Genomic DNA, 16,620 nt, shown 5'->3' with positions numbered 1-16,620 from the left:
GTTGGAGTATAATTGCTTTACAATGGTGTGTTAGTTTCTGCTTTATACCAAAGTGAATCAGCTATACATATACATATATCCCCATATCTCCTCCCTCTTGTGTCTCCCTCCCACCCTCCCTATCCCACCCCTCTAGGTGGTCACAAAGCACCGAGCTGATCTCCCTATGCTATGTGGCTGCTTCCCACTAGCTATCTGTTTTACATTTGGTAGTGTATATATGTCCATGCCACTCTCTCGCTTTGTCCCAGCTTACCCTCTCCCCTCCCCTGACTTTTTTTTTTTTTTTTTTTTTGCGGTGCGCGGACTTCTCACTGTTGTGGCCTCTCCCGTGGCGGAGCACAGGCTCCAGATGTGCAGGCTCAGTGGCCATGGCTCACGGGCCCAGCCGCTCCGCGGCATGTGGGATCTTCCCAGACTGGGGCTCGAACCCGTGTCCCGTGCATCGGCAGGCGGACTCTCAACCACTGCGCCACCAGGGAAGCCCCCCTCTGCCTTATTTAATCTTGACAGAAGTCCTACGAAAGTAGGTCGTGGGGTTATCCTTATTTTACAGATAAGGAAAATGAAAATTAGGGATATTAAATAAATTGCCTAAGATGTTTTACAAAAAATAGAGGAGCTGGGATTGAATACAGGCAGTCTGATTACAGAGTCCATCCTCTTATCTACTTCATGAATATAAAGATGGTCTCTTTCAGTCTAGTTTTCTAATACTTTGTTGTTATTTAAAAATTGTAGCTGAACAGTTGTTGAATATTATCAGATGCTTTTCAAGCATCTAGTGGAATGATTGTGTTATTTTTGTCTTTAATCTATTAGAAAATATAGTGGATAACATTGGTATCTTTTCTCATGTTGAACCATACTTGTATTTTTAGGCAAAATACTTGTTAGTATTTATGGCTTTTTTTTTCTTTTAAATACATTGCTAGAACAAATTTGCAAATGCTTTATTTAGGTTTTTTCACACCAATTCATAATAGTTTGACAATAGTTTTCTTGTGTAATCCTTGTTTGATTTGTTATCCAAATGACTCTGCAACTTCTGGCCGAAACGGGGAAACAAGGATAAGGTTTACCCTCATGTCTGAAACAACCATAAAACAGAAAAAATACATAAAACAGTGATAATCAAGACACTGGACACTGGATGATGAAAGGCAATGATCTTGTGAGATGGGAAACAAATGAGGTAGATCCTATGATTGAACTAGCGTACTACCTTGAGAGAGTTTCCAAACCATGTCAGAGGTTGGGGAAATCTAGGCTAAGCTCAGTGGATACTCTTTGAAGAGTACTGGAGAATACTGGAGAGAATACTGGAGAGAATACTGGAGAATCTTGAAACTCTTGAAACAACAGAATTCTTGAAAGCTTCAGAGTCCCCTTCAGTTATTTAGCTGAGTGCATGCATATAAAGAAACTACCGAGACTTCCCTGGCAGTCTAGTGATTGAGACTCCACACTTCCACTGCATCAGGTGTGGGTTCGATCCCTGTTCAGGGAACTAAGATCCCACATGCTATGAGGCGCAGCCAAAACAAAGCAAACAAAAAAACAACAACAAAAAAGAAACTGCTGAGAAAGAAGCTCATGAAAGGATTAGAGGTAACAGTGCTTAATGATTCCACAGGGTTAGTTAGGAATTGTGCCTGTCCTCACCAGCCAGATTGGAAACCATCTTGATTCATGAGACATTGGATAGAGTACACAGAAGGGTCTTGTGTCAGTAGTAGGGAATAATTAGTCCCAGAATAAGCACTGCTCCAATCCCACCCAACTTATCTTTAAAAGCAAGACCTGAAAGGATCAGATTGTTTTCAAGTAAGTTAACTTTGTCCTGGAACAGGACAGGATTCTGTGTTCAAGAATCTTTAATAGGAATACAGAAGTATCCAACACGCAACAAGGTAAAATTCACAGTGTCTGACATTTAATCAAAAATTACCAGGTATGCAAAGAAGCATGAAAATATATGTATTAGAGAAAATTCAGTTAATCAAAACTAACCGAAAGCTGACACATATTATAATTATCAAAGACACTAAAGCAGTTGCCATAACTGTGTTCTATATGTTCAAAAAGTAGAGTTATGGAAGATATGAAAAAGACCCAAATTAAACTGTGCTAGGTATGATTTTAGATACTAGAAATATAGCAAGGAGCAAAACATACAAAATTTCCTACTTCATCTGCTCACATTCTATTTTGGGGACACCAACAGTGTATTAGTTTCCTAGGGCTGCTATAACAGAGTACCACAAACTTAAAACAAATTTATTCTTTTAAGTTTCTGGAGACCAAAAGTCCTTCTGAGACTCTGGATAGAATCCTTTGCCTCTTCATAACTTCTGGTAGTAGCTGATAGTCCTTGACATACCTTGGCTTACAGCTGCATCATTCTAATCTCTGCCTCTGTTGTCACATGGCATTCTTCCTGTGTATTTCTGTCTCATAGCAGACACCAGTCATATAGTAGTAGGGCCCCACCCTACTCCAGTATGACATCTTTTTCTTTTTTTTTTTTTTAATAAATTTATTTATTTATTTATTTTTGGCTGCATTGGGTCTTTGTTGCTGTGCGCAGGCTTTCTCTAGTTGTTGTGAGCAGGGGTACTCTTCGTTGTGGTGCACGGGCTTCTCATTGGGGTGGCTTTTCTTGTTGTGGAGCATGGGCTCTACACGCGGGCTTCAGTAGTTGTGGCTTGTGGGCTCAGTAGTTGTGGAGCGCAGGCTCAGCAGTTGTGGCACACAGCCTTAGTTCCTCCACGGCATGTGGGATCTTCCCAGACCAGGGCTCAAACCCGTGTCCCCTGCATTGATAGGTGGATTCTTAACCACTGTGCCACCAGGGAAGCCCCCCAGTATGACATCTTAACATCTGATTACATCTGTAACAGATTTATTTCCAAACAGGGTCACATTTTGAGGTACTGGGGGTTAGGACTTCAACATATCTTTTGCGGGGACACAACTCAACCCATAACAGACTATAAGCAAAATAAGTTAATTAAATAGTATTTTAGAACAGGGATTGGCAAACAATGGTCTGCAGACTAAATCCAGCATGCATTCCCTTTTTATAAATAAAGTTTTATTGGAACTCAGCCATGCCAGTTTGTTTACATACTGTCACTGACTGCTTTTGCACTCCAAAAACAGAGTTTACTAGTTAGTTGCCACAGAGACCTGAAGGCCCACAAAGCCTAAAATATTTATTATCTGGCCCTTTACAAGAAATGTTTGCCAGCCTATTTTAGAAGGTTAAGTGCTAGTGAGAAAAAATAGGAAAGGGAGGATATGCAATATAGGCTAGTCAGAAAAGACTTGTATGAGAAGGTGAATTTGAGCAAAGACTACAAGGAATTTATCTTTATGTACTGACTTAGAAAGATGTCCAATACATAGTGTTAAGGGAAAAAAAGTTACAGAACATTTTTGTGATCCCATTTTTGTAGACTGATAAAGTATATATTTATACAATATAAAGTTATACACATAGAAACTTTCGTAAGATTATACACCAAATTGTTCACAGTTACCTTGATGGGATTATAGGGGATTTTCACGTGACATATTGTCAATTCCTGTTCATTTGAAAGTTTTAAAATAATTATGTATTTTCTTTGCATTTAAAAATATCCTTGTTATAGATTAAATTTCTTATATGTTATTAAATTATATCAAAGGTTTAACGTGTGTGAAACAATAGTGGGGGATTCAATTCCTTATCTGAGTTTGAAGTTATCTTGTTACATTTCAAAGAGGAATGACCTCTCCTTATGCTAGAATTTAACCTAATACCGAGCAGATTTTAAAGTGAATTTTTACGTCTGTGTGCATATAATAATTTGGCAGTTGAGGAGTCAGTAGCCTTAACTTACTGCTAGTGTAAGACAAAAGGTATGATTTTGTGTAAGATTTGCTTTAACTGCTTTTGTCAGATTCAACAAAATGTTCCTTTCACATGTCTGTGACATACATGGATATCAAGGAGGTTTGGATTAAGCATGAGGGAGCCAATAATGTTTCCAAGCACGTAGCAAAGCTACACTAGGATACTTGAATACTCTTATACAAGTGTTTATGGGAGTGCTTTATACTGAAACTCAGAAGATATCTAAAATGAGATGCTTTCTCAAAACCTGAAAGACCAGTAGGTGGCAGGAATTTAAGTACACATATAAAATATATTGTCAAAACCATCTTTCTAAACAAGACTCTCCTCTCTACAGTGAGACCCAATGAAAAGAGTAAGAGTATGATATTTAGAAGCAGAAGACTTAGTTTCAAATCCCTGCTCTAGTTTCAGATCCCTGCTCTTTCACTTACTAATTTTGTGATTTGGGTAAGTACCTTACCCTGTCTGAATTTTTGTTTTTTCTTTTGTAAAGTTCCAATAATTAATCCCTGCCTTTCCAAACCCAAGAATGTACAATTCCAAGAGTGAACCCTAAAGTAAGCTAGAGATTTTAGGTGACTATAGTGTGTCAATGTAGGTTCATCCTTGGTGAAATGTACCATTCTGGTGAGAAGTGATGTTAATAATGCAAGAGGCTATATATGTGTGGGGACAGAGGGTCTGTGGGAAATCTCCTTACCTTCCTTTCAATTTTGTTGTAAACTTAAAACTACTGTAAAAAAAAAAAAAAAACCTTTAAAAAAATAATAAAATAATGATCCCTACCCTATCCACCTGCTTCTCTAGGATATTAGGAGAATCAAGTGAAATAATTTACATGAAAGCAGTTTGTGTAATGTGAAATAGTATACAAGTATTAGTTATTATGAATTCATGATTAGTACTAATGGAATAGAACAGAGTTGGATAACTTTTTAAATAATTAATTTGATAATCAGTTAATGTAGGCATGACTGACTTTTTGCGAATTTATCCATAATAACACTACTGTGTATGACATGATGTAAAAGGTACCATGTTGAAATTTCCCCATCCTGATCCCTGCTCAGCTTATTTATTCAACAAATATTACTTTGCCTTCTATTTGGCAGTCGTAATTCATCTACTATTCTATAGTTATAGTAGTACTGTTTCTATAGTAATAAAGTTTATACTGACAGTCTTCCTCACATGCAGTGTAAATCTAAATTTATTATTCTTTTTCATTCTATCCTAATTTTTTATCAAATTAAAAGGGAAAAAACTCAAAAATCACAATCCATAGGAATAAAAATAATTTATAAAGGGTTAAACTATTAAATATTTATCAATTAAACTCCACTACTTTTTCTCCCACTTAAAACATCCATGGAAATTAAAGTAAGAATGAACAGCTATAAGGATAGCTTTGGATTTGTTCTAATTTTTTAGCTAAATCATCCATAAACTTTGTTACTTTAACATTAATAGTAGTGAATTATTTATGATGCACCTTATGCCTCCTTTCAACACATTACCATATTGAAACCACCATAGTTGAGGAATTGCTGTTGTAGAACAACTGCTCAGTTCTTGAAAAAATCCTTTCCTGTATCTGTGGTTAGTGGTCATGTTTTGGCTTCATAGAACCTTCCAAAATAACATGCAAATTTCAAGGAAAATCAATATATACAGTATGTGCTTATAATATATGCATAGAATATTCTGCAAGAGATGAGGAGAAAGGATAGTGCTAATAATAGAATCTTAAATTGATTATTTGCTGTCAACAGAATGAAAGGGGAAAAATAAGCAGAGTACTATCAATTCAATCAATTTTAAAACAAGATAAGCCCCCAAATGAAGTGGACTGTATTGCATATAATATTTTAGATAGTATCAATACTATTGTGTCTCCATCTCTTAGGTTTGGACTATGATATCAAGTTCCTTAATAGATGTTCCTTTATCACATTTCAATGACAATCCTTTAAAAATTAGGAAACATTACTTTCTAACTTAAAATGCGAAACGTACCTTTGCCTGTTTTCCTTTTACTTGTGTTTCATGGCACTGCTCACATAAATCTAATTGCTTTGAAGTAATCATAAATACTTTCATGGGACTTCTTGTTTCAGAGTTTTGTTATAAGACTATAGTACATAAATAGAAAGATTGCCAGTTTTCAGAACTATAAAGAAACCTCTCTACAGTGTGAACAAGGTACTTGGTAAGGTAGGTGGTCAGGATGACATGACCACATACCACTCTACCAACATGCTCAGATATTTCTCTGTTCTGTTGTTTTGATGAACAGTTGAATGATGTGGTAGATTTTTCGACTCTGGGACTATTTAAAGTTGGGAAGTAAGGAATAAAATAGGTGGAGGAAAATGCATCCTGCACCTTAGTTCCTTTATAGCTTTACCTGAGACAGTCTAAGCAAATCATTATCAAATTATTTTGTTATAGAGTGACTGTTACCTGGTTAGGGAGTATAAAAGTATTTATATTTTGTAAAATAATACTATGTTTCAAGTGTAGTACTATGAAGCCCTCATCAAGAAGTTAGTAGTTTTATCTTGGAGAGATACACATTAAGTACTTTTTATTTAAATTATATTTATTTTCTATTTTCTAAGTACTGAAGCCACAGGGTACAACATTGGAAAAGGTATAAAGAGCACACTGTAGAATCTCCCTCCCGCTCTAGTGTCTCAAACAGCCAGTATTTGAATTTTTATCCTTCTAGAGATGTTTTATGCACATATAAGGAAATGAGTATATGTTTTGCCTTTTTTGTTGTGTTTTTGCCCATAAATAACAAATACACTGTTGTGTACCGTAGCAATGTATTTTAGATATGATTCTATATCTGTACATTTTTTTAATGACTACATGTATACTGTGTTTGGATATGCCATAATTTACCTAGTCCCTTATTCATGAACATTTAGGTTGCTTCAGCCTTTTACTATTAAAAAGAATGCTGTAGGGCTTCCCTGGTGGCGCAGTGGTTGAGAGTCCGCCTGCCGATGCAGGGGACACGGGTTCGTGCCCCGGTCCGGGAAGATCCCACATGCCGCGGAGCGGCTGGGCCCGTGAGCCATGGCCGCTGAGCCTGCGCGTCCGGAGCCTGTGCTCCGCAACGGGAGAGGCCACAACAGTGAGAGGCCCACATACCGCAAAAGAAAAAAAAAAAAAGAATGCTGTAGTGAATAACCTTGTACATGTGTTGTTTTGCTCATATTCATAGGATAACATACTAGAAGTAGAATCATTAGATTCAAACGTACATGTACTTTAATTTTGACTGATAGTGCAAAATTGGCCATACACCTTGTCTGGGTAGGGTTTTTGTTTTTAATTGAGGTCTCATTTACAAACAATAAAATTCATAGTTTTAGGTGTACAATTTGATGGGAAGGTTATGCCAGTTTATAACTGGCAGTGTATGAGAATGCCTTTATGTCATATTCTCATAACACTGTTGGTAACTTTTTAGTTTTTATATTTTTGCCAGTATTCAAGGTGAGAATGATATTGCAGTAGTTTTGTTTGTTTTATTATTTTTACTAACTACGACTTACATACAATAAAGTTCACAAATCATAAGTGTACGGCTCATGTTCAGTATCCCAGAATGCTCCCTTCTGTCCTCCCACCACCTTCCCTCCAAAAGAGAACCACTGTTCTGACCTATCCCCATAGATTAAGTTAGCCTGTTTTTGAACTTCATATAATTGTCAGTGTCAATGCTGAGGCTTATCATGTGCTTTTAACTTGGTAAAGAACTGCCACATTGTTTTCCAAAGTGTATCATCTTGCATTCCTATCTGGGTTGTTTTAATTTGTATCTCACTATGAGTGAGGTTGAAAGTATCATTTCATATGTTTGAGTTACTTGTATTTCCTTCTCTATAAACTGCCTGTTCAGCTCATCTTGCCTGTTTTCTTCTAAAAAGGCAAGATGAGGTGTTGGAATTTTTTTAGTGATTTGTAGGCATTCTTCATATGTCAGGAGATATTTTTGGTCAGGCTATGAATTACAAAAAACTCTTTCCCCCATTTTGTTGATTATCTTTTGAAGTTGCTAATGCTGGGTTTTGCCATGTAGAATTTTGTCTCTCTGAAGCTCTCAGTCTCACAGAGTATTTACTAATAGTGCAAGACTTCATAATACGGAAACAGAATTGCTCTTTTAATTAACCTTAAAGTATAAATTGTTTCCCAGTAATATTTTATGTAGCCATAACTTTAGTGGGAATAAAGAAAAATATTCTGAAGACTTCAACTTGTTTTCTGCATTCTCATAAGAATTTTACCACCTTTTAGAAAACAGCTATACAGTGGAAACAAAAGAGCTTTAGAAATTGTGTCTGAATTTATTATGTGTAGTAAGAGTAAAAATATTTAAAATAATATTACATGTGTCTTTTACAGAAATATCTATGCAAGATGTTGACATTGCAAACTTGGATAGTGCAAGCCTTGTTTATTTTCCTCACCACTGAATCTGTAGGTAAGGTTCATGAAATATCCTACCTCCCAACCCCACAAATTAGGTTTGTGTATTTTTGTATAATTACATAACTAAGCTCATGTTGAATAATTAATTATGCTTATATATTTATTCTTTCTAGGATCATTATTGAGAGAATGATGTTGTCTTAAAAATGAATTTAAGAAGTAAAAAATACTCTTGATAAATTATAATTTGTATAATTTGAGTTGAAACACTCAATTACTCAGTAATCTTAAATCCTGTTTAGCTATACTAACAGTAACTTTAACGTAGAGAAGGAAAAAAGGGTTTATTTTGTTTGTTTTTATAAATAAAGAAATAGGAAATTTGTTAACTTTTAGCACTTCACTCCAAAGGTGTCACTGAGCAGCAGTGTGATTGTGATAACAGAAAAAAGAGGTCACCTAGAGCAATACTGCTCATACTAGACCACAGCCTGTCTGAGAACTGGTTGTTTTTGGTCCACAATGAGATGAGTACAGAAATTAAGAATAAATGTTTAGAAACTCTTTTAACAATTTGACATAGCCGTGACATCCAAGCATGTGATCAGTGGACTTGTCCCATTGAACATTAATATAAAACAAAAGTATAAGTTTGTGAAAGATTGGGAGAAGAAAACCTAAACTGATCCTTCACCACAGATAGTTTGAGAAGCACTGCTCTAAGTCAAACCCTCTTCAAGTTCAAGAATGCAGCCTCTTTTTAAACAGTTGAAATGATACAAACCTTATGTTGAAATTTTTCCTTATTTAAGTCTTTCCTTAGTCTTGAACCCAAATTTTCTTCCTTGTAACTTTTTCTCATTAATCCTAGAAATCCTTCTATAGTAGGCCCACATTCCTTTCCCATGTTCAACTCTTCAAGTATTGAAGGACTGCTTTCCTGTGTCTGTAACCCCTCTCTTCCCCAAACTAAATTTACCTAATTATTCTTTTATAGGACTTGGCTTCCAATCTATATGTGCTGATTACCCTCCTGACTCTTCTCTTAGTTTCCCATATCACATTTAAAATATAATACCATCCCACCTCTCCTACTTACCAACTATGAAACTTTAGCCATTCACTTAATCTGTGTCTCAGTTTCCTGATCTGTAAGATGGGGATAATAATGGTCCCTAACTCCTAGGGTTATTGTGAGAATTAAATGAGTTAATACACAGAAGGCATTTGAGCAGTGCCTGGCCCACAGTAAGAATTATAAAAAGGATAGTAATAATGTATTATTATTTTATATATTTATTATTTTATTATTATTATTGAATAAAATGCACTTAAGAAAAAAATAAATGTATCAGAATTAGACATGGTCTGAATATAGTGATTTTATTACTTACTTTGATCTGAACATCATTTTTATTAAAGCAACATAGTTTTTTGCCCACTAAGATACACCATAGTTTCATGTTAAGCTACCTACCAGTCAGTGAAAATTCTCACATCTTTTTTTTTTTAACTTGATTTATTTTTGGCTGCATTGGGTGTTTGTCGCTGCACGTGGGCTTTCTCTAGTTGCAGCAAGCGGGGGCTACTCTTCGTTGCGGTGCGTGGGCTTCTCTTGTTGCGGAGCACGGGCTCTAGGCACACAGGCTTCAGTAGCTGTGGCACACAGGCTCAGTAGCTGTGGCTCACAGGCTCTAGAGCACAGGCTCAGTAGTTGTGGTGCACGGGCTTAGTTGCTCCACAGCATGTGGGATCTTCCCGGACCAGGGCTCCACAGCATGTGGGATCTTCCCGGACCCGTGTCCCCTGCGTTGGCAGGCGGATTCTTAACCACTGCACCACTAGGGAAGCCCTCTCAGATCATTTTCACATGAGTTACCTTTTAAGCCATTTCTCCCTCATATATTTATTTCTTATCAACCTAATTAGGAGATAATTTTCTCTCTTGCAAAATCCATTAGCCTATCAGTCTAATCTTTCAACATAATTTTGAATCCTAATGTTATCATCCAAATTGTTGGCAATCCATTATAGTCTTGTCCCTTGCTGATTTGATAAATATGTGTGTGTGTCTCTCTCTCTGTTTTTCCCCAAGTTGTTGATAAAAATGTTGAAAATAACAGGACTACATTATCTATTACTGCCACACAGATTACTCTAAAACTTCATGCCTTAAAATGACATTACTTATTATTTCTCATGGTTTATGTGGGTCAGGAATACAGACAGGCACAGTCAGACTGATTCTTTGCTCTGATATCTGGGGCCTCAGCTAAAATATTCAAAGATTGGGGGCTGGAATCATCTGAAGGCTCATTTACTTATATGTCTGATATTGATGCTGGCTGTAGACTGAGGGCTTTGCTGGGGCGCTTGGCCAGAACACCACACGTGGTCTCCACGTGCCCTTGGCTTCCTTGCATGTGGCTGGGTTCCAAGGGCAAATGTCCCAAGAGGAAAAGAGAGCTAGTCAGAAGTTGTATTTTTTTGATGATCTAGCCTTGGAAGTCACTTAGCACACTCTGTTGGCTGGAGCAGGCATAAGCACCCTTACAGATCTGAGGACAGGAGGGGAATACAGACCCCATTCTTTGTAGAAGGAGTATCAGTCACTTTGTAAGCTGAGCATGTTCAATGGGATACATATATAGGTATGACCTTCGTTGGAAAATACAGTCTGCCCCAAGGACTGAGGGCAGGCACTTCAGCTTACTACTTAAGTCTCCCTCTCATTGACATTTTTAGTCAGTGATTTTTTTATGTATGAGTAATTAACCAATTAAAAATCTATTAGTTTGAAGCTATGAAATTTCTGTTTTGTAGATCAAGAATAGCTAAATATCAGCAGTTTCATAATGTTCATTCTAATATCTGTTTTGTTTTTGTTTTTTTTATAAATTTATTTATTTTATTTTTGACCTCATTGGGTCTTCATTGCTGCGCGCGGGCTTTCTCTAGTTGCAGCGAGTGGGGGCTACTCTTCATTGCAGTGCATGGGCTTCTCATTGTGGTGGCTTCTCTTGTTGTGGAGCACGGGCTCTAAGGTGCACGGGCTTCAGTAGTTGTGGCGCATGGGCTCTAGAGCGCAGGCTTAGTAGTTGTGGCACACGGGCTTAGTTGCTCCACGACATGTGGGATCTTCCCGGACTAGGGCTCGAACCCGTGTCCCTTGCAGTGGCAGGCAGATTCTTAACCACTGCGCCACCAGGAAAGCCCCTAATATCTGTTATAGTATATTCTAATCCACAGTTCTTCATCTTGTCTACATGAATATCCCAACTAACTTTATTAAATACCTTTATTTAAATTAAAATACTCTTTTTAAAATTTGATCTCAAGTAGCCTAGTAGTCCTATAAAAATGAGTTTAGTTTGGTATGGGGTGGTTTTAGTGAGCCTGTGTTTCACTTTGAAAACTGGAACATTTGCCCATTTCTAGTATTTCTCTTATTCTATGTGATTAAAAATTGTTATTTAGTCTCTGGTTATGTCTTAACGTTCTTTAGTACTCTGAAGTATATATTTCATAGGTACTGTTCCCTCTAAATATTATAGAGAAATTAAAACAGGAATGATTTTACCAAGGAGTAAAGTAAGGTCAAGGGAGTTTTAAGGACTGGCTCAGTATCACAAGGTAACTTATTAGTATGCCACAGATAGAAATTTAGAGTAGTTTGTGCACTGGGACTTGCCATAGACATGTATAAATAATGGCAAGGTCATGTAAATAGGCCACATCATAGGTTTTGAAACAAAGAAATAAACATTCTGACTCTGGGCCTTATGGGTTTTATGAGAGATATGGAATAAGAAGATAATTGTTTAGCTTTTTAAAGTAGTTTTATCCTTTGTGCGGTCTAACTTGGGACCAAGTTGGGAATTGAAAGAATCTGCCTGGTACTTGAGGTTGACTCGGTAAAAGTATCTCAGTGTTCTTTATAAAATAAAGGGTTGAAGTAAATGATCTCCAAGGTTTTTCTCAGTTTCGTAATTCTCTGATTCTGTATGTCTTCTACCTTAACCGCTAGAACCAGTCACCTCTAAGAGACCCTTCCAGACCCCATCAATGTGACTAGATTACTTGTGTCTGGAGAGTAGTAGTAATGATGATAGGGTACCATTTATTGGAGGCCTGTTGAATACCAGGCATTGTAGTAGGTTCTTTACATAACTAATTTCTAATCTCAAAAATCTTTTCAAGATAGCCATTATTAGGGAGGGTGGGGGGGAGGGAGACGCAAGAGGGAAGAGATATGAGAACATATGTGTATGTATAACTGATTCACTTTGTTATAAAGCAGAAACTAACACGCCATTGTAAAGCAATTTACTCCAATAAAGATGTTAAAAATAAATAAATAAAAATAAATTTTAAAAAAAGATAGCATTATTAACTTCATTTTCCAAGTGAAGAAATTGAAGCTCAGATAGAACTTCAAATCCCATTGGTAAATGACATTCACCAGAGAAAGCTGCCTTAAGTTTCTGGACAGTGAGAATAGAGAAAGAGAATAGAATCATGCCAAATATTTGAGAATTTTATTTTGATCGTACTAGATAGCCATTAAATAATTTAAAATAGGGAAATGGCATATTCATTTTTGAACAGTAACTCTGGCAGCTGTATGTAAGATAAACTAGAAGGAGATCAGACTGTGGTATAATACGATGGCCTAAGCACCAGCAGCCAAAATAGGGTTGATGAGAAGAGGTTGATATACATACTAAGAATACAGAAGACTCAGGGGAGGAGGCTAATTAGAGAGAGGGGACTACAAGGTTATCCAGCCTAGATGGCTGGATGGGAGTGGTGTTGTTAGCAGAGGTAGAGAAATAAGAATAAGAAAGAATAAATTTGGAAGGGACTATGATGCATATAGCTTTAGACATGTTCATTTTAAAGTACTTACAGAATATCTCAGGTGGATGTCTTATAAGCCATTGAAAACTTAGGAAGTTAGAGCCAGAGACAGGGGTTTAGATGTCATCAACATGGAGTAGGTGATAGATGAAGCATATGGTTGTATTTTATTTTTTTATACAATTTAATTTTTTGTTTTTTAATATGAGATTTTATCCCATATACTTATTGTGAAAACCAATGTATTTGGCCATCTTATTCTAGTCTTTCTGTTTTTTACTGCTCCCTTGCTCTTTCCTTTTTGTCTGATTTTGATACATGAACAATGTAGACTATCTTTCCATGCCCCCATTCGCACCTCCAAAGGAATTCAGGACTGGCGAAGAGCAGAGACCACTGCCTGTCTTCTGGAGAGTCTAATTTAGACACTGGGTCTGAATCGAGAAACAGGATTGGGGGCAGAGCAAATATGAATCATGCTGCAGGCAAACTGTTTCCTAAACAAAGTTAAAATATTATAAAAAGGGCTGAAGATTGCATAGGTTTTTTTTTTAAATCCAGCTCCATCTGCCGTATAATTTGTATATTTCTTTACAAATTTAGACATTAAGTTCTGATCATATTAAATTTCACAGTGTTTCTTCTTTTTTTGTGTCTTTAGAGATATTTTAATGAAGATTGAGGAACTGCATTGATACAGAATATCATTTTGTACCAGAAAAGTTCAGTCCATTTTTATATTTTCTGTTATTGTTCCTTTTCAGGAGAACTTCTAGATCCATGTGGTCATATCCACCCTGAATCTTCAGTTGTACAACTTGGTTCTAATTTCACAGCAGTTTGTGTGCTAAAGGAAAAATGTATGGATTATTTTCATGTGAATGCTAATTACATTTTCTGGAAAACAAACCATGTTATTGTTCCTTTTGAACAATATACTGTCATAAACAGAACAGCATCTAGTGTCACATTTACAGATATATCTTTATTAAATATTCAACTCACTTGCAACATTCGTACATTTGGACAAATTGATCAGAATGTTTATGGAATCAGAATAATTTCAGGCCGTAAGTGTTTTACTTTTTTCTCATTTCAGACTTTGTCATGACTGTTGAATTACAACTTTAATGTCTGTTGTCTATTGGTCTTTATGAAATGCAGAAACTGTCAGCTCAGTGAGTTTTGGACTTTTTTTAATGAGCTTAGAAGTAGAACTGCATTTGCATTACAAATATACAAAAAACCTAAAGAGTAACACAAGTTTTATATTTTTCCTGAAAGCCAAGTATCTGTCAGTTTTCTGGAAAATTATTTTGACATTAGACACCCCCAAAAAATGTTGAATTGAAATCTGTGACTGTATTCATAGTAAGTTTCAATTTCCCTTAGTTACTGAGAAAGTGCAGTGTAAAGCAACTACCTGAAGAAGGTGAATAAATACTGGAGAGAGTCCTTCTTCCGTGTTGAGGCAAATAAGTAAACTTAGTATGATCCAAGAATGGATTACCAAATTTGTGGATCACCTAAAACTATAATTTTGGCATTTGCTTTTCCTCCAGCAGAGTTTGGGAAGGCAATAGGGAGAGAAATATAAATGAATCATTTTTGCTTCTATTTAATTGCCTCTTCCTAACATTCAAATATTATTTTAAAATACATTTAATGGAGAAGTCAGTTGATAATGTCCAGCTATAAATGAAAGTTGATTTTGTGTAGAAAATTAATTTGAAACATACCTATTGATGATAATTATGATAGAAAATGTATGTTACTATCTAAAAGATTTGAATTTAAATAGAAAAGAAATTAATTTTTTAATCACCAGTCTTTCATTATGTCCTTTTTTCTTGGGTTTGTTTTATTCTATCTAATTTAGGTTGTTTTAAATGTCTAGAGTAGTATATAAATTGCATGTTATTTGTGAATATAAAGCTTTTTGAAAATTTCTAATTTCTCCCTTTTAGTGCCTCCAGAAAAACCTAAAAATTTGAGTTGCATTGTGAACGAAGGAAAGAAAATGATGTGTCAGTGGGATCCTGGAAGGGAAACGCACCTGGAAACAAACTACACTTTAAAATCTGAATGGCAAGTTATTTTAAATTTGTTATGCATTGCATTTATTAAGTTAGCCTTTGGTGCTAGAATTTTTATTTTGTCAAGTAGTAATACTAAATGCAAAGTTTTAAACATTTTATTTAACTTTTTATTTTAGAATATCTGAAACATGAAAGTAGAAAGAATTGTGTAAGAAATCCTCATGTGCTCATCATCCACCTTCGACAATGATCCGCTCATGACCAGTCTTATTTTATATATACCCCACCCCAGATTGTTTTAAAGAAAATCTAGACACCATATTGTCATATCCATAAATATTTTAGTACATCTATCTAAAAGATAAGGACACTTTTTAAAAAAACATGATGACATACCTAAATGAAATTGAAAATACTTTCATATTGTCACATTTTTAATCAGTGTTCAGATTTTCCCGCTTGTCTCATAGATATATGTATGTATTTTTACATTTGTTCAAGATGTAAATAGTCACCATATATTGCCAATTCATATGTTTTGTCTCTCTTAACCGTAGTTTCCACCTCTCTCTCTCTTCTTTCTCTTTGCAATTCAGTTATTAAAATAATGGTTACACATGATTTAATACATTCCTCTGTCCCTTTTTTTCCTAAAACTTGCCATTAGATCTAGAATCTTAATCAGATTTTCTTTTTCTTTTCAAAAATAATTCATAGGAGTATGTGTACTTCCATTAGGAACAACCACATAATGTTTGATTGATTTTCTTATGCTAAGTTTGAGCAATGGTTTCAGGTATTTTAAAATTCCCCATTAGTTTTTTTTCAAACATAAAGAAAAGTTGAAAGAATTTTACAGTGAACGTTTATACATACTCATTACCTAGATTCTACAATTAACATTTTACTATATTTGCTTTATCACATACCTATTTATCTGTGCATCTTTGTCTCCATCTACCAATCTTTTTTTAATGCATTTCAAAGTGAGTTACAGACGTTTATATACTTCACCCTTAATCACTTCAGCATTTACACCATTAATTAGATTAATTAACTAGATGTTTACAAAAACAGGAACGTTTTTGTTTTTAGGTAAAATTTATGTATCAGTATCTCTTGGGACTTCGCTGGCAGTCCAGTGGTTAGACTCCCGCTTCCACTGCAGGGGGTGCAGGTTCGATCCCTGGTCGGGGAACTAAGATCCTGCAAGCTGCATGGTGTGGCCAAAAAAGAAAAGAAGAAAATTTATTTTTCTCTCAAGATATACTTACATATCTTAAGTGTATTATTCAGTGAGTTTTGACTAGTGCATATACATCTGTGTAACTTAAACCCCTGTCAAGATATAGAACACTACTGTACTAT

The 16,620-nt window shown here is 35.7% G+C and overlaps 1 protein-coding gene across 1 annotated transcript in view; it reads left to right on the top strand.

Annotated features, from left to right (window-relative positions):
- Positions 1–16,620, top strand: part of IL6ST (interleukin 6 cytokine family signal transducer) — a 49,178-nt gene that overhangs the window by 5,886 nt on the left and 26,672 nt on the right. Inside the window, exons 2-4 of the mRNA XM_067730706.1 lie at positions 8,327–8,405; positions 13,978–14,283; positions 15,181–15,301. Of these exons, the coding sequence (XP_067586807.1) occupies positions 8,342–8,405; positions 13,978–14,283; positions 15,181–15,301 (491 nt within the window). The 5' untranslated portion in view covers positions 8,327–8,341. The remainder of the gene's footprint in view (positions 1–8,326; positions 8,406–13,977; positions 14,284–15,180; positions 15,302–16,620) is intronic.

The sequence above is a fragment of the Pseudorca crassidens genome, chromosome 3 (genome assembly GCF_039906515.1).
Source record: "Pseudorca crassidens isolate mPseCra1 chromosome 3, mPseCra1.hap1, whole genome shotgun sequence".
Taxonomy (NCBI): domain Eukaryota; kingdom Metazoa; phylum Chordata; class Mammalia; order Artiodactyla; family Delphinidae; genus Pseudorca; species Pseudorca crassidens.
The sequence above is the reverse complement of the archived record's forward strand: the minus strand, read 5'-3'. Positions and strand labels throughout refer to the sequence as shown.